The sequence below is a fragment of the Didymosphaeria variabile genome (genome assembly GCF_027946475.1).
Source record: "Didymosphaeria variabile strain IMI 356815 chromosome Unknown scaffold_3, whole genome shotgun sequence".
Classification (NCBI taxonomy): domain Eukaryota; kingdom Fungi; phylum Ascomycota; class Dothideomycetes; order Pleosporales; family Didymosphaeriaceae; genus Didymosphaeria; species Didymosphaeria variabile.
This window is the reverse complement of record NW_026611622.1, coordinates 4034639-4051130: the sequence shown is the minus strand read 5'-3', so window position 1 is coordinate 4051130 and position 16492 is coordinate 4034639. Positions and strand designations below refer to the sequence as shown.

Here is a 16492-nt window from a genome sequence, read left to right as displayed (position 1 = left end):
TATCTCCGGTTTACGTTGCCAGCTCCAACCCAGTCTGATTTTCTCAGAGCCGAAGCAAGCGAGTGGGCCATATTGAAGCAGCTCTACACTTGCAGAGGCTGCATTCGTTTCCGCGGCCTGCATCAATTCGCTGACGATATGAGAAAAGGTGCACGCGCTCGTAGCGCATCGAATGCGCGTTCCAGGTTCTGTCTCGAGTGCGGGGTCGAACAAGGCTGGTATTCCGAAGGCGCGAAGATTGCAATCTATGGGAAGCCCGCTGTTTTAGGACGGCTTCGCAGCAGCTTCACCGATCACGGCGCCTCTGAAGCATCATGCGGCTCTCGAGCACTAGCGTGGACACCGTTGCAAAGACCGAAGCGCTCACAAGACGCTGACGACTACCGGGGCGAACGAGATGACGAGTGGGCTTATATGCCCAAATCACACGTTGGGATGAGACATGCGGAAGAGGAGTATGGGCTGTGGCTCGACATATAGCTGTCGAGGTTGAGCACTCAGATGTGTGTCGATCCGAAGATGTCTTTGCAGGAGAGCGCAGTAGACGGCAGCATCTTCTAGCGCGGCATCGTGCATCAAGTTACTGCAGGACGCACTTCACATATGTCGACTCGCATCACTTCCCACATAAGCACTGCCAACATCATTTTCCACCGTTTTCAGCGTCCACCGTGTTCAACGAGAAGTTCCATCTTGCGCCTTCAACAAACGTCTTATGCGCCAGGTCAAGAGCCTTTATCACTCGCTGCGTGTTTCTGGACCACGGCGTACTGCCTACGCACATATACATTGTTCCGATTGCTGGTATGTTCGTCGATTGTTTCTCGGTTTGTACAACGAGATCTTGCTTCTAGCTAGCACTACTTCGTTCGCTGTTCATCGTTCGCAAATCTACCACGTCACGTTGATATCGCACTTCACTTGTCATATTGCAGACTTAAGATTTAAGATGCTTCTACAGCTATCTATATGGGTAACCATATACTATGGCCTTTCAGAACCCTGACGGTACGCTCCTTGTGCAGCCTTTTTCTTTCTCGATCAGCGTCTGACCTTTCAATGCTTTGGTCCACAACATCCTCAGTCGTAATTTTCATCCTTTGCATCACGTACTCCATTTCATATCGCGCGGTTGCATGAGGCATGACCTCTCGAAACAGCAAAGGTTCTCATCGGACACCTTCACCAGATGTCCAACAACCCGCTCCTAGGCGCACCTCATGGATTCAACGAATCCGGCAGAGAGTGTCATCACCTATGCAGTGGGGATCATTCCGGCAGAACGCTCAAAGCAGGAATATCTCGAGGACGAATCCCACGAGGGGAGCAGTCCTTGGTGCAGTTTTCATCACCCTTGAGCGGAGAATCAACGACTAATGCGCCTCTGATCTTACGCATTGCGCAACTTGGCCGAAGGTTATCTACACCGATACAGAACCATCGACCTCATACAGCACCACCAAATCCGAGCTCAATCACCTTCCACCCAATCCGTTGGGAGTTGCGTATCGAAGGCACACGCAAATCGGCTGAATCATTGGCTGCTGAGGTCAAGCAGAAGTGTCCTTACGACCCCGCAGTGTTGCAGTCCTTTGACAAATTTGAGGCTTCTACCTCATTCTGCGGCTTGAGCTCAGCATGGCCATGGTCCGCTAAACGACAAATACCTACACCGTGCGATGACTGTCTTCAAGGCACCGATCGTGCGCACATTAACTTGAGTCCGAGTCAGTTATCCAAGGCTCGTTCGACGACGCAGCGGCGTAGAAGTTCCGCGCGTAATGTCAAGGTGGACGAAGTCCCTAATCGACCTGTCAAGGAAGTTCCCTCAGAGCTCCGTAACAGTCAACCACGCACTTCCCCAGTACCCAAGTCACAATGGCGAAAGTCCCTGCAAACCTCAAGCAACCGGAGCCTCTTACAGCGACCTCCCGAACGCATGGGACACAGGCCATCAACCTCCAGCGAAGCAACGTTAGCCCGCCTCAAAGAAGTCGTCCTCTCCACCCCAAGCCGTCCAAGCCGTCCGCACTCTCCGCCTCCCCATCTCCACCAACTCTCCCCCGATATCTCCTTCATCCACCGCCACGAAGTCGCCACCCACCAAGCCGCCATCCGCTCAGGGCGTCCCTCTCCCGTCCTCTCACACCAAGCCCGCGGCAGCAATCCCATAGATGTCATAGGTTACACCTTCCACCCCGGCCGTAGAGATTCGTCCTCCACTGCGCTGTACTCAAATTCTACCATACCAGGCGAGTATATTCCTCCTTCGCCGCGCGAGGTCCCCTCCCCTGCACGCGTGATGTCACCTTTTCGTCGAGAGGCTATTCGGCTGGATTCGGTTGCTAGACCAGTGCTGGTTCCCAGGCTGGACCAGCCGCCTTTTGTGCCGGCGCTGCCTGAGGGGACGGTGGTGAGGCCGTTGAGGGAATGGGGGAGGAGTACAAGTGCGCCGGAGAGCTGGGAAAGCGTGTTGAGGCATAGCGCCGTGTACAGGGCATGGCAAGAGGATTATAGTCCTAGGGTGCCGAGTCCTTTGCATGAGCAACATGGCCCGGACAGTTTCAGGACGGGAGAAAGCGAGGAAGACAATTGGAGTCATGGGACCACGCCGCTAGATGGGGTTGGACTCGTGAATGGCGTAACAAAAGAGCCGAGGATGAGAGGCGGTGGAGAAGATTACTTTTCGCTTCCTGTGAGAAGGGAGGCTCGGTTCGACCAGCATTGGTATGGATGGGACCATGATTGTGAGACTCACCCGGAAGAAGCTCCACACAGCGAACGATACCCCCTTCCCGAAGGCTACAACCTTGCCACCTGCATGAACCCTACAAGCGAAATTCCCCATCTCCGTGGTGGCGGGAACCAAAGTCGAGAACCGAAACGCATCCCAGCATCCCTATTCTACCTGGCGGGTGCTACAGGTCGAAAGCCTGAGGAAACCATCACGGTGGATGCGTGGAACAAGATGAAGCCGAAGAAGAGGATGGGTGGGCTGTTAGGCATGGCGGTCTTCGGCAACAAAGGTGGAAAACCGTATAATCCAGAGAAGAGGGACCAGGAGGTGCAGACGGAGCCGGAGCCTGAGCATCAGCCTCAGCCTCAGCCTGCTGTATCAGTTCAGGTGGACGTAGCGGCTGGTAATCAGTGAGTCATCCAGCTCACAGGCAATATGTAGTCTGACAAGTGGTCTAGCTCTCCAACTGTGGGCTCTATTCGTGCTGCGTCACCGTCTCCGGCACCCACTCTGCAGATGACTCCCGGTATGAATGAGGAGAACATCTCGAAAGATGCTCCTGCCTCTGCAGTAGACAACGTCCCCGAGCCAGTGCCAGATGCAGATGTAGGGGATTCCTCGAAGAATGCTCCTGAATCTGCCGAAGACAAAGGTAACACACCCGCATCAGAGCATTATACAAACTACCGTCCCGCGAACGCGTCTACAGAGCCAACACCCGAACACCCTGTGTCCGAAGACACGCCTCCTCCGCATACCAAGTTATCGTCCGCCCCGAGTCAGCCTCCTACTCCAGCCGCAGCCAATGCTACAGCGGATCCTTCAAATCCTACACCAGGCGATGCTTCACCCCCTTATCCGACTACGCCTCCCAACGTTGATGCCTCTGGAAAGAAGAATGATGTCAAAGCGGATGGTTCGCGGGTTCAGATGCCACCTACACCGGAGGAGCTAGTTGAAAAGGTTGTGGAGGAGATGAGAAGGAAAGGTCTGGTAGGATGATGCTGCTGCGACGATCTGAGAAGGAAGTGAAGGAGTGATGTGGATGGTGTAACTTTGCGGACTTGATGGAGTTGGTAGGCCTGGTGCCTGGAAGACAGGACTTGAAGCCGCACGATAACAATCTTTCGGTATCCGGATTGTAGTTCATTGCATGGGTATCATATTTTAGCAGGCTTCTCTCGTGCATCCACGTTTCCCACACGCCGGGGATCTTTGTGCCAGACTTCGTTGCTTCTCTTCCATGGTCGTCGTCCCTTCGCCTTATTACCCTTCTCTTCACACCTCCCTCCTTCAAAAAGGCTTCGCAACCTTCCTCGCCTCCCCCCTCCCCGTCCTCAGATCCTTAACCTCCCTCCAACTAACCGGTACCAGCACCTCTCCTCCCTCTCCCCGCGCCACAACAACCCCCAACTCATTCTTCGCAGTGCTCAAGTAATACCCTCCCTGATCCCCCAGACTAATCACCACCGCGCGAATCAGATCCCCGACCCGAAAGCTATCCTGCACAGTGACCTTATCCTTCTCCGTAGCCCTAATATCCTCACGGCGTATCTGCGCGGCGAACGGTGTGCTGCAGACGGCCGCGTCGGAAGATATGGACGTCGCGGCGGACGGCGCAATAACGAGGATTTCGGCGGAGGCGAAGCGCGCACCGAGACGGGTTACGCGTGCGAGGACTTGCGAGTCTACTTCGGGGAGGATGTTTCCGTTGTCTGAGGCTCCTGCTTCGCCTGGTCGGGATATTGAGAGGAGGGGGAGCCTTGTAGTAGTGGGGTTGAGGGAGGGACTGGAGGCGACGGTGCCGGCTATTGAGGCATAGACGGAGGAGTCATGGATGTGTGTTCCTGGTCCGGGTGCGTATTTGGATGCTGGGCCGAGGAGGGTGCCTGGGAGGGCGAGCGTTGGGAGGGCCATTGTGGTGGGGGTTTGGGGTGCGTTTAAGGTTGGTTTGGGACGATGTGGGTGGCGTTCAGGATTCGGTAGTCTATGGACGCGACGGAGGCGTGGTTCAATATGATAGAAAGCTATACGGTCATGCGTCGCATGTCAATTGGTGTGGTGGTGGGATTGGAACTTTTTGACCATGGGAGAGCTAGCTCGGCTAAAACTGCCAATCTTTGCACCTGCGTCATTCCCTGGAGGCTTCGCGCTCCCACGTGATGATAGCACCCCCGGGGCCTTAGCATCGCGTCAAGCGTTCTATGAAGGTCCATCGTGCGTGTAGGAATCAATTGAGCACGTTTGAAATACCAGACCAACCGAAGCGCGCGCTAGGGATACTGTCGCTCTGCGAATCTCTTTGCTTGAAGACACTACACTATACTTGTTTACAAGATCAATCAAGGGCGCTTCGTACACCTCCTCGTGATTACGGAAAGAACATAGACGCATTCCAGTGCCTCTACAGAAAACATGCGTTTTGCCGCTCCGGTTGACAACGCCGTTTGTGCAAATGCACGCAATACCAATAACAAGATTGCTCCGATCGCCGAGCCATGCAAGTCCTGCCTGTCTTCCCTTCTCAAACTAAAGTCGTGAAAAGCCATTCGTCGTTGGTAACATCGCACGTGGGACGGTGGAACGCCCCTTTCAGTCTATCCGTCGCCTGTAGGTCAGAGTGACGAAGTAATTAGACGGCTTGGTAGAGGAGGAGCGGCTCTCCAATGTTTTCTATCTCGGGAATGGTGCACTTGAGGTCGAATGCCTTGGAGAGGACAATCTTAAAGATCTGCGACAATGTTAGCGGCTGTCAATTAAAGACTCGATATGGTAAACAGTACCTTCTGCACGTTTATGCTGTGGCTGGTGCTGCTGAAGATGAGACTAGCCTTCATGGCTTTGGCGAAGCGTTTTGCCTGAATGTGTTAATTCCACGCCATAATGGAGTGCATGTATTGCTCACCTGGTTGGAAATCTCCTCCTGCTCCTCCCGAGGGAAGTTGACGAAATGATCGTACTTGGTGCCAACTAAGAATGGTATGGCGGTTTTGTTAAAGCCTCGCCCTTGACGATACCATTCCTTGATCGAATTCAACGTGCTCTTTCGCGTGAGATCGAACATGAAAAGTATCGCGACAGCGTCGTTACAGACAAGCGGTAGCATGTTCACGAACTCGCGCTGACCTCCGAGATCCCAAATCGAGAATGTGATCTCTGTGTTTCTGATGGATATAGTCTTCTCCATGAAGTTGACGCCTGCTTCAGTCAGTAAATGCCTTCTCCAGAACGCCACGGGGCAACCAACCTAGGGTTTGGATGTAGTCCTCGTCCCAGCTGCCCTCTACATATTTGACCATCAAACTGGTCTTGCCAATCTGTGCGTCGCCCACCATGCCGACCTTGATCACCACACTGGGATTCTTAGTCGCGTCCTGTTGCGAGCTCCGCTGGACCTGGTCCTGGCTGTACGACCTTGCATTGCCCTCTGAGTTCGAGTACCGTCCCAATTGCGATGTTGGTCTTGAATTGGGCTGCCCCATCTGTGTCTCCTTGCCGCTGTTGTAGTAGCCCTGCCGTGGCGGTGTGTCTGCGTCTGACGGCGTGTTGAAGCGCGAGTGGTAGCCCTCCCCACCAGGTCCACCGCTATATTGGTACGCCGTGTCTGAGTACGACGTCTGCGGCCGGTGGTGGTTATCGCTCGAGTAGCCGTTGTTGTAGCCATTGTTGCTCTGCTGAAAGTCGGGCAGCGGCGCGACGGTCGCGGCGGTGATGGTCGTGTTATTGCTGTCGTCAACGTCCATGGGCTGGTCCATGTGCTTCTGCGCCTCCTGGGCCTCTTCAGGCGCGGGCTCTTGCTGCATCTCCATGCCTGAGACTCTTGTGTGTCTTGACTCGAGCCGCGGGAGTGTCTCAGGTGGGCGAATAGAAGGATGTGTGAGATGCGGCTACAAGGCGCTGTGACGGCCCCGCCTGACGTGGGTGGTGGATCAGCAGCCGGCGCGTTGAAACGTGTAGACGAGTCCACGGTGCATGCTATTCCGGTGCCAGGACTGTGGATGCCAACAGGCGATCGCGAAACAGTGTATCGCCCAGGTGTCGTCTGTTGACGCCTCGGGCCCTGTTGCTTGTTGCTGCGTCTCCGTTGACAAGGGTGTGGCTGGCGAATCGAGGCCGTCGGTGGGGGGATGGCCTGCGCTGCTGGGCTGGTTTGATGGCACGGGCCAGCAGCCAAAAATTCCCCGCCGCAGCGCGAAACTTTTGGCAAGAAAAGTTGCAATTCGATTTTACACACAACGTCACAACATAATACTGCACAACATGGCCAAGAGACCCGCAGAGTCGGACGAGAAAGAGCTGGAGGCTGTCAAGAATGGCGACCGACCCATGGAAATCGACCAAAACGAAGCGGGGGAGTTCGAAGACGAATTTGAAGATGAATTCGAGAGCGAGGACGAGATATTTGAGGCCGGTGTAGACGGTAGGCCAGACGAAGAGAGGGAAGCAGAGGAGAAAGAACGTGCGTATTTGTATCGTCCGTACAGTGAGCCGCAACTTATTCAAGACAGACGCCATGGAGGTCGACCAAGGCACCTTCATACCCGGTCGACACAAGCTCTCTGCTGGAGAGACCCTCGCACCCGATCTATCCACATACGAGATGCTGCACACATTAGAAGCACCCTGGCCGTGTCTGTCCTGCGATATTGTGCCGGACAACCTTGGCTCCGAGCGAAAGACATACCCTGCGACCGTATACTCAGTGGCAGGTACGCAGGCAGCGCAAGGACGGGACAAGGAGAACCAGATCATGGTCATGAAAATGAGCAGCTTGTCGAGAATGGAGAAGGAGGGCGAAGACGAAGACGAGGAAGACTCAGATGACGAAGGCTCAGACCCCATCCTCGAGACGAAATCAATACCAATGACAAGCTGCACGAACCGGATACGCGTACATCAAGCACCACAGAGCACGTCAGCGAAACCAGCGACTACCCTCACGGCAGCCATGACCGAGTCAGGCCAGGTTCTGATTCACGACATCACACCTCACCTCACAGCCTTTGATACACCTGGCTCCACCATTACACCTGCACAAAATAAGCCTCTTAGCACGATAAGAGCACACAAAGCGAACGAGGGATATGCACTAGACTGGTCTCCGCTCGTACCTGAGGGCAAGCTTCTGACGGGCGACATCACAGGCAAGATCTTCACCACAACACGCACACAAGGCGGCGGCTTCGTCACTGACACGACGCCTTTTACGGGCCACGAAGGCACCGTGGAGGAGCTTCAATGGTCGCCCAGCGAGAAGACGGTCTTTGCATCTGCGGGCAACGACGGCACTGTCAAGATCTGGGACGCGCGCTCCAAGTCACGGAAACCCGCCGTCAGCGTACAGGTTTCCAATACCGATGTCAATGTCCTATCTTGGTCGAACCAGACAGCGCATCTTCTCGCATCGGGCGCCGATGACGGCGAATGGGCCGTCTGGGACCTCCGCCAGTGGAAGCCATCCACCTCACTCTCGTCAAACGCTAAACCCTCCCCTATCGCTAACTTCAATTTCCACAAGGAGCAGATTACGGCTGTTGAGTGGCATCCAACAGACAGCAGTATCGTGCTAGTGTGCTCTGGCGACAACACGCTAACACTATGGGACCTTGCGGTCGAGCTTGACGATGAAGAAAGCAGGGATACCGGTGGTGTCCCGGATGTGCCGCCGCAATTGCTATTTGTGCATTATATGGAGCAGGTCAAGGAGGCGCATTGGCATCCGCAGATTCCGGGTGCGGTCATGGCTACGGGTGGGTCCGGCTTTGGGTTAGTACAATTCTATCCGTGCATTGCAAGGACCTGACAGCTAACGGTGAAACAGTGTCTTCAAAACGATCAGTGTCTAGATATCCAATCTATTTGATGTCGCACAGCCGCGCGACAACAGCATTCTTCGGGCTATTCCCTCTCTTGTCTCAACGTTCCGCGCGCTTGCGCTGTATACCCTTTGTTTTGCGTGTTCACGTTCCTCATGCCTGCCCAAAGTGCACACGTGCCTTCCCAATCCGGTCTTAAAGAAAGCTCGGATGAACAAAAGCATTCAATGTTCTAGAACTGCTCTTCTTAAAAATAACATCTGCCTGCACGCTAAAGATCGCAGTCATATCCCACCACCATATCGATTACCGGAGCACATCAACCCCAAGCCATTCGCTATGTCTTTTATACAGCATCATCCGCAGCGAAGTCTGATTTCGCTTAGACGTAATGAAGAGTTATGGTACGCGGCCAATCCTGACTATCGTTCATTTGGATATCCGACCTCTCAGCCTTTTCACATGAACGACACAGTTACCTACATGCTCACCCTGCCCACCCCGCTTGTGTCCATCCCGTCAGTGCAGCCCAACCGGCGGGCGGTGACTTTCTTTGAAGCATTCCATCAAAATCAAGCGGTAGTTGCGGAAGAAGAAACCTCCGTGGTTAAATCTATCGAAGATTGTACATGGAGCACTGGAGGCGCAAGATGGTGGGTACAATGCGACACAAAGTGGAACGGCTACGTCGAGTATCCTGAGAGTTGCGAGAGGAGCAGCATCGCGCGGGAGGCGGAGCACCAAAACACATTAAGGCTGGGGAAAGAGCAAAAAAGCACGGAAAAGCGGTGAGCCGCATATGGATGTTGCAGAACCGAGCCAAAACCCGATGCCATGTCAACCTTTCAGTCCTTAAACGCCCTTCGAAAAGACTCTTTTCGATCTCCTGGCTGCGGTACGCGACCGAGCCGACTCAGAGCGTCCACTGCGTCATCGCCCCCCAATCAATACTCCCATCGTCCCCCGCCGCAAACTCCATCCCTTCAAATACATCTAACCCTGGCGCCGTCAAAAACTCAAGATTCAAATCCAGCTCCGTATCTGCCGTATTTGGCGTAAATTCCTCCGCCCTCGGTTCCAACACATGGTCCACAATCTTCGTAAAAGCCTTACACGCCTTCTTGCAAAGATTGTAATTAGCTTCTCCTGGCCGAGCGGAAGAAGATTCGAGGTGCTCTGCAGCTTCAAGGTGGGAGATCAGAACCGAAAGCATGCGTATCATTTCCGCGCGGGAGATGGAGGGTGGGAAGAGCGCGTTCGTGCGGTGTTGTTCTTGGAGGGCCGTGGCGAGGACGCTGGCGGAGGGGATACCGCATAGGATGACCTCTATGAGGAATTCCTTGTGGATGTCGTATAACCTGTCTCGTATTGTGCCGAGCGTGAGCGTCGTGCTCAGCAGCGAGGTCGACACGCGGAGTAGTTCAAGATTCGATGTAATCGGCGTCTGTCCCTGGTCCAGCAGTTTTCGTACGATGAACTCATTGTACCAGTGCGTTTGGTGCGCAATGACCAGCATGAGACACACGTACGGCGAGGCTACTTCGTTCCAGCAGTTGGGCCAGTAGCGCAGGTGTTGCGGGAAGTTGTTCCAAGATTCTTGGATGCGGTGGGATATATCCAGGAGCTGGCGTTCAACGTTCTCGTCTAATTTTGATAGGGCGACGTCAAGGATTTCCTCGCGGTAAGTGGCAGAGATGAAGCGCAGGCGGACCCAGCTTGTGCGCAGGTAGCGCTTCTCGGTATTCCATCCGTTTTCGTCGAGCGCGGCGATCGTGCGGGAGACTGTTTCTTCGTTGGCCATGATGTCGTTGTCGTCGAGGTCGAGGGGCAATTTCATGTCGGTGTGTCGTTTGCTCAGTCGGAGAGGTCGACCAAGGAATGTAGAGAGTGTTTTGTCTTGCAAGAAACACGTGCTGAAGGCTCTTCGACGCGTCTCTAGCATCCAGGTGGGAATGTTGGATACTGGTGGTTCCCTGTGGAGGCCGATGGCGTAAAGTTGAGACGCGAGCTCTCCGAAACGCCGCCACGATGGGGCACCGGAGAAGCCGGTTACCATGATGGTGAAGGAATAGTTTTCGTAGAGCATCCATATAGTTATATGATTGACGGGGCTTATCACATTGCAGAGAATAGTGCATGTCGTGCTGGCTCGGAGGAGCTCATCAATCAGTCGAGATTTTGAATTTGGGTTTGCTGGGTCGGCGAAGTGGTACGAACAGAGTCCGAAGGATAATGCCCTTCCTGCAGTGGCGAGGACAAAACCAAGTACTTCTAACCTTATATTGTCTCCTGAGCATATCTGGTGGAAGTCGCCTGCTTTCATATCGTCGGGTATCTCCAGGGGCCGGCTACTGTTGTCCAAGACTCTGGCGACTAGTCTGGGGTCGGGCACAGAGTGCAGGAGATTGAATCGGTCGACTATGGGTCCAAGGCCATTGATGAGATCGATCTCCAAGGGTAACGGCACTATGCATGTTTGTGCATATTGCTGAAGGATATTAATGACGTCCTGTATTATGGGATAATGTCGCAAGCATTTCAGCACCTCCGTGGTCATCTGAGCACGCATAAATTTGGTCAAAGGATGTTGGTGAGCCATCTCGTAATCGGAGCCATCCGATGCCATTGATGCTTCTCTATCAAGCACAATAGTATTAGCTTCATCTTTGGGCAGGATAGCAGTGTAACTCGTCGGCCCGAGGTAGCCTGGCTGGTTCGTAGTCATGGGGACGGCATCAGCGAATTTGTCGTTAACATAGAAAGAGGGAGCATCAGGTCCAGCGAGCGATTTAGAAATTCGTTTTCGCTTGGCGGGTCGAAGGACGTCTGGGGCATCTTTTGCGCGGCTACCGGCATCGTCTTCGGTGTTGCGCTTGGTGAGCGGAGCTGGGTGGTAGAAACATCGATCCGGTATTCCTGGCCTAGGATGAGCGCCGGCCTGGGGAGTTCAAAAATGTGACACCTACCACGTTGGATACAGCGGCTACATATCGGCGTTCCATGATCACATCTAGTCTTGTTCAATCTACCTGTGCAGTTTTAGCATTCGGTGCCTGACACTGATAAGCATGTTGCAAGACCTTGATTACTTACACGGCTCACAGGACGCCGGTTTCCCGTTGCGCCGATTAGAGTTCCTTCCAATGAATGTCAAAAATGAAATCAGGTACTCTGATCGTATGTACTCACATAAGATGCCTTTGTGTTGTACCGTGCGGTTGTTGGATGGTTCAATAAGGCAGGTGTTCCCCACTTTCGCATGCGGGTATATTCCGAAACCGTATCCCTACCTACTTGGGCCTGAGTCGACAAGGCCCGACAAGACTAGGAAATGAATCAAAATTCGTCTTCTTCCAATTTGGCAGGCAGCGCTGTGTACTTCGAAGGTTGCACAGGCTTGCTCGGAGGATTGATTTCGCGATCCGAGCTAGGGCGAAAGAGGAAGCCGCTTTTCGCTCCCATGGTAGCCGTGGACATCTCACCGTCACGTGTAGGGCGCATGTTCCGACTCGTTAACGACTGATCCTTGCGGGGTTGAAAGTGCCGAAATACGACCTCAGCACAATTTGTTCACATCTCCATTGTTGACATGGACAAAGCGAGAGCAACAGCCGCCTTTCGCCAGAGGCTGTACCAGACAGCGGCAACACCAGAACTGCGTACCTTCGTCGTCGATGATTCTGCACACAAATCTCCTTCGAGCGAGCCACGTAGCATTGAGTGGGCGCAATCCCACAAAGATAATTCCACCGAGCGAAGCTTTCTTGACCTCCCAAAAGAATTAAGGAACATTATATATGAATACGCCTTCGTAATATCTGGTGCGATCTTTATATATTGCTCAGACGCATACGCATCGCGCCCAGTGATAAGAGGAAAGATTGTGAAGTATAAGAATGAAGGGCCATCGGAACCGCAACGAGTGGACGGCGTAATACCGACGAGCCTTTTAGCAACATGTCGACAAATCTTCGCAGAGGGCGCTGAAGTGCTCTATGGCAGAAACGTATTCCGCTTGTACATGAGCAACGTTGATTTCGCTCCGATGTCATGTCATCTGGTGCGGCACGTTACGTTCACGATGGAGGCAGGCAGAGGAATATACAACGTCGACTTGGAGGTCATGGCGTATTGGTGGTAAGTCGAAGGCCCATTATGGAATATATTTATACTACGTCCTCACACAAGTATAGGCGGAGGGTATTCTGGCCTATCGTCATCGACATGAGCACGAAGCTTCTGGGTCGCTATCCGAACCTGGAGGCCTTAACGTTCCCGATCAAGTCCGATCAAGTAGGCGTAACATGGCGGCCAGCTTTCTTGGCTGCACAGCAAAAGACGAAGGAGCATCGAATTGCGTTCGCATCAAGATGGCTAGCGATTAACTGCCCCATGAAGGATGAACGGATTCGCCAGGTGCTGCATCTGGAGATCATGCCGTCGACCAGCCTCTCGAAAGAAGACTTCGAGGGTTCACGATTATACATTATGGATGAGGAAGACGAGTGGGATGGGGCTGAGCTTGCCGAGGCTTTTCAGGAAATGAAGAATTACTTGACGCGGCAAACTTGACCTGCGCATGCCCTATGAGGAAGGCATCTCTCAGTCTACCTGCTGGCGGTTTCCACACCAGCACCTACCTTCTTCATGACATGACGCTTCACTTCCTTTTAGCTTCTGTTTCTTTACACAATGAGCGTTGGTATCCGATTTGGCCAACACTTTCAGCAACACAGTCGTCAATCTTACAATTTACTTCCGCTATCCTCACGCAGACAATATGACCATCCACGACATTCTCGCCGGGATCGAAGAGATCAAGGCCGAGCTCAAGGAAGTGACATCACATCTCAAAAGCGTCGAGAAGCGGGTCGTACGTGTCGAGACCTTACTCCAACAACGCAACGATTCGGCGGTTTCTATACCTGCACCGTCAACACAAGGGCTCGCGCATGATGCTAGCGGTCGGAAAGACAGACCTCAGACGCAAGCCTCCTTGGACTTGATACCCGACGTGATTCCCCAGCCCACTCAATATCATTCGGCCGCCGAGTCGCAAGGTCATACGACCAGGTATGATCATAACGCAGGGTTCAGTCACAATTCCCGCACTGGTGGTTACCAGCCGCATCAAGCCCAACACAACCTCCCAGCCGAACTACCTGGAGAACCTGAATTTGTGGAGCCGCATGTGGGGGAGAACACATTGGCGCCGAATACAGTCAACTATCCTACTCTGCCACCCTCTCTCGCTGCGCCTCCTCCTGTAGAATCAGGACAATCCCGAAGGTTGCATTTACGTGAGTCAAATTAAACCATTTTTTTGCTCATGCTATTCGTGGAAGACTTACAACCCTGACCACACAGATCCTTCACTTCGAGGTGGGTGGGGTGACGAAGAAGCGGAGGAGATTCTCTTTGCAAGACTTGCCTCCACCTATTGCCCTTCGGACCTACGCCATTATTTCAGACCATTGGAGGAACATCTTGCAGCATTGACGAAACGACTGTCGTTAGTTGTACAACCTGGTGCCACATCGCCGCGACGGGAGCCTGTCGAGCCTGCCAACAATGCTCGACATCGTGAAGCAAGCCAAGCACCATGTTCTCCAAGCGATGAACCGACATTCCGGAAAAGCCCTCCGAAATCACGCTGTATCAATGCGAACTCTGGAAACTCGAGCGGAACACCTAGAAATACACGCCCAGTCTTTGGACTGCCGTCAACACCTAGTCGCCGCATCGTATCCTCCTTCGACGTCAGAAGCTCTCCATTCGCAATCTATAGCCATGAAAGTTCGCCCTTTCTCCAACTCGCGAAGAAATCGGATCCTGCAGGTGGCGCGATTTTCCCGCTCGCTTCACAGAAGATTTTGAGTGACGCGAGATCTGACTCAGGAAGAGACCAAAAAGCGTACACACGACCGTAAAGAAATAAGACACTTGAGCTGCTCTCCACATGCTCATACTACAATCAGATAGAGTCTGTTGTGGCTCTGTCACCTAGCTCCTTGAGGGATGTGGCTGCCTACGTCTTTCACTTTTCTTGCGGGTCCTGCGGTGAACGCAGCTTTTGTGGCAGTGAGCATTAGGGTAGAAATCAGAGTATTGTTGCTATACCAACATTACTCTTCACCCACTCCTAACCCATATGTTTTCCTTATTCTTTTACCTTGCTATATGATACTGCTTCACTGGTGGTTTCAGGCGCGAAGAGACATGTCTTATATAAAGATCGCGAGCTCCCGTAAAACCACGACCTGGACAACAACTTCTGCTTGCGCATTTCTAAGCTACACGATCTCAGCTATCCAGCATGGCCACCTGTTCCTCTTGCCTCAAAACCAAGTCTGAATGCTTGCAGGAGACCTGTCCTGATAGGCTCTCAGACTCCGACAGCGATGCCAGCGATGACAGCGAAGACGATATGGATGTCTATGATCCGATCCCTCCTAGTACCCTTCCTGGATTCGAAAGCGATCTTCAGTGCTTCAAAAAGACATTTCCGAGCCTGATTCGTGCGCTCAGGCGTGTAGAAGGAGAAGATTTCGATATGGGCTGGCTGGCGGGCTGTGTTCACGATGTGATCCTTTGCCTGTAAGTACCGTGTCCGTCTTGTAGTATGAAAGCCTACCTTAGTGCGGCTGCTAATCCGCGTCCCAACACGTAGAACCCTTCACTTGACCGACAATCATGACAAATTTCCGCAGAGTCAGTCACACCTACTCACGTCAGCTCTCAAAGAGCGGTACTGTCGTCCAAGCGATGAGTGGGAGATCCCACCACCGAAAAAGGCTGTTTCATGGATCAAGCCAGAGGAGCTGCTCAGCTTCTTTGACATGATACATGAAGAGGTCGAGGTGAAGCATTTGTCCCGCCCAGCAGTCCCTCTCACGGATGAGCAGGTCGAGGTAAAAGTCATGGCAAAGGAAGAAATCTTCGGCACCATGCTGGACAACGCGATCAAGGAGATGCAAGGATTGGGCGGGGTCGATGAGGAAGATCAACCCCACGAAGAACTCCTTCTTGTGCGATGGGGTTGGATGTGTGGTAAGTCGACCATAGATCTCGCACAGTGCGGCTCGGCCAGTTACTGACACGCCGTACGCAGCTCGTGAAGGCAAATGGACATATCCATACTGGGTCTACGGTCCAGCAGATGTTCACGGTCCCGTACAACTCGAACCAGATCCCACACCCACAGAGTACAAGTCAACTGGTGAGCCGGTACCAATGAATGCATTCAGCCTTCCGTATCAAGGCCCATACCCCGCTCAAGGCACGTGCCTCATCTGCATGAACGAATTCGCCGACAACCATCGTGAGCTTGTCGTTTCACGGTGCTCGACCGGTCATTTGTTCCACGGTCACTGCCTGAACTTCTGGGTTAACGACTCGGCTATGGACAATGCCAACATGTGCCCGCATGACCGTGAGCGGCTTTGCAACGCACGACCGAGGATCCATCCAGGTGAGCTGTCGGACGAATCTGACGCGGATGAGTCTGACGAGGATGACGATATCGACATGACGGACGTATCGGACCAAGAGGACTCAGATGTGGACGCCGAAGGGACAGACGACGAGGAATGCGACAGAAACTTTTTACAAGAAGAGGAAGATATCGTGAACCGTGCCGAGGAAATTGACTACGCAATCTTTCTTCGAGACCAGGCGACTGGACAGGAAGCTGCGTGAGCCTTCAACGATTCGGCCATTGCGCTCGCAACCTCTTCCTCTGGACGCGCTCGCTGATCTTGGTTATCTTTTTCTGGACTGATAGGAAGACCTTAATGCTGGGGTTATTGCCTCTGGATGCGTCGGTCTCTCCGTTCTTTACCTCTTTCTCTATCGTTAGCTGAAAAGGGGGACGCGGCTAGCTGGTGTTATGCTTTCATAAAGGGACGCAGATTTTGATGCTAGCCTTGAGCTTCATGCT

At 53.2% G+C, this 16492-nt stretch overlaps 9 protein-coding genes across 9 annotated transcripts; 6 read left to right on the top strand and 3 right to left on the bottom strand.

Annotated features, from left to right (window-relative positions):
- Positions 1–1638: 1638 nt before the first annotated feature.
- On the top strand, positions 1639–3151 carry N0V89_004674 (uncharacterized protein; the record flags this gene model as incomplete). Its single annotated transcript, XM_056213456.1, has 2 exons — positions 1639–1647; positions 1733–3151. 2 exons carry the CDS (start codon positions 1639–1641, stop codon positions 3149–3151), a joined length of 1428 nt encoding a protein of 475 aa, XP_056073764.1.
- Positions 3152–3172: 21 nt separating this feature from the next.
- On the top strand, positions 3173–3739 carry N0V89_004673 (uncharacterized protein; the record flags this gene model as incomplete). Its single annotated transcript, XM_056213455.1, is given in 2 exon segments — positions 3173–3177; positions 3196–3739. 2 exon segments carry the CDS (start codon positions 3173–3175, stop codon positions 3737–3739), a joined length of 549 nt encoding a protein of 182 aa, XP_056073763.1.
- Positions 3740–4030: 291 nt separating this feature from the next.
- Positions 4031–4654, bottom strand: CSL4 (exosome 3'->5 exonuclease subunit ski4 (Csl4); the record flags this gene model as incomplete). The annotated part of the gene is made up of 1 exon (XM_056213454.1): positions 4031–4654. The coding sequence occupies one exon, from the start codon at positions 4652–4654 to the stop codon at positions 4031–4033; it is 624 nt and encodes a 207-aa protein (XP_056073762.1).
- A 715-nt stretch (positions 4655–5369) lies between these two features.
- TEM1 (Ras GTPase tem1) lies at positions 5370–6546 on the bottom strand (the record flags this gene model as incomplete). The annotated part of the gene is made up of 4 exons (XM_056213453.1): positions 5370–5468; positions 5521–5595; positions 5643–5935; positions 5985–6546. The coding sequence occupies 4 exons, from the start codon at positions 6544–6546 to the stop codon at positions 5370–5372; spliced, it is 1029 nt and encodes a 342-aa protein (XP_056073761.1).
- Positions 6547–6997: 451 nt separating this feature from the next.
- rrb1 (Ribosome assembly protein rrb1) lies at positions 6998–8583 on the top strand (the record flags this gene model as incomplete). Its single annotated transcript, XM_056213452.1, has 3 exons — positions 6998–7196; positions 7246–8503; positions 8559–8583. 3 exons carry the CDS (start codon positions 6998–7000, stop codon positions 8581–8583), a joined length of 1482 nt encoding a protein of 493 aa, XP_056073760.1.
- An 883-nt stretch (positions 8584–9466) lies between these two features.
- On the bottom strand, positions 9467–11814 carry N0V89_004669 (uncharacterized protein; the record flags this gene model as incomplete). Its single annotated transcript, XM_056213451.1, has 2 exons — positions 9467–11474; positions 11807–11814. 2 exons carry the CDS (start codon positions 11812–11814, stop codon positions 9467–9469), a joined length of 2016 nt encoding a protein of 671 aa, XP_056073759.1.
- An 820-nt stretch (positions 11815–12634) lies between these two features.
- On the top strand, positions 12635–13125 carry N0V89_004668 (uncharacterized protein; the record flags this gene model as incomplete). Its single annotated transcript, XM_056213450.1, has 2 exons — positions 12635–12690; positions 12747–13125. The coding sequence occupies 2 exons, from the start codon at positions 12635–12637 to the stop codon at positions 13123–13125; spliced, it is 435 nt and encodes a 144-aa protein (XP_056073758.1).
- Positions 13126–13333: 208 nt separating this feature from the next.
- Positions 13334–13867, top strand: N0V89_004667 (uncharacterized protein; the record flags this gene model as incomplete). The annotated part of the gene is made up of 1 exon (XM_056213449.1): positions 13334–13867. The coding sequence occupies one exon, from the start codon at positions 13334–13336 to the stop codon at positions 13865–13867; it is 534 nt and encodes a 177-aa protein (XP_056073757.1).
- Positions 13868–14869: 1002 nt separating this feature from the next.
- On the top strand, positions 14870–16251 carry N0V89_004666 (uncharacterized protein; the record flags this gene model as incomplete). The annotated part of the gene is made up of 3 exons (XM_056213448.1): positions 14870–15150; positions 15224–15603; positions 15665–16251. 3 exons carry the CDS (start codon positions 14870–14872, stop codon positions 16249–16251), a joined length of 1248 nt encoding a protein of 415 aa, XP_056073756.1.
- Positions 16252–16492: the final 241 nt, after the last annotated feature.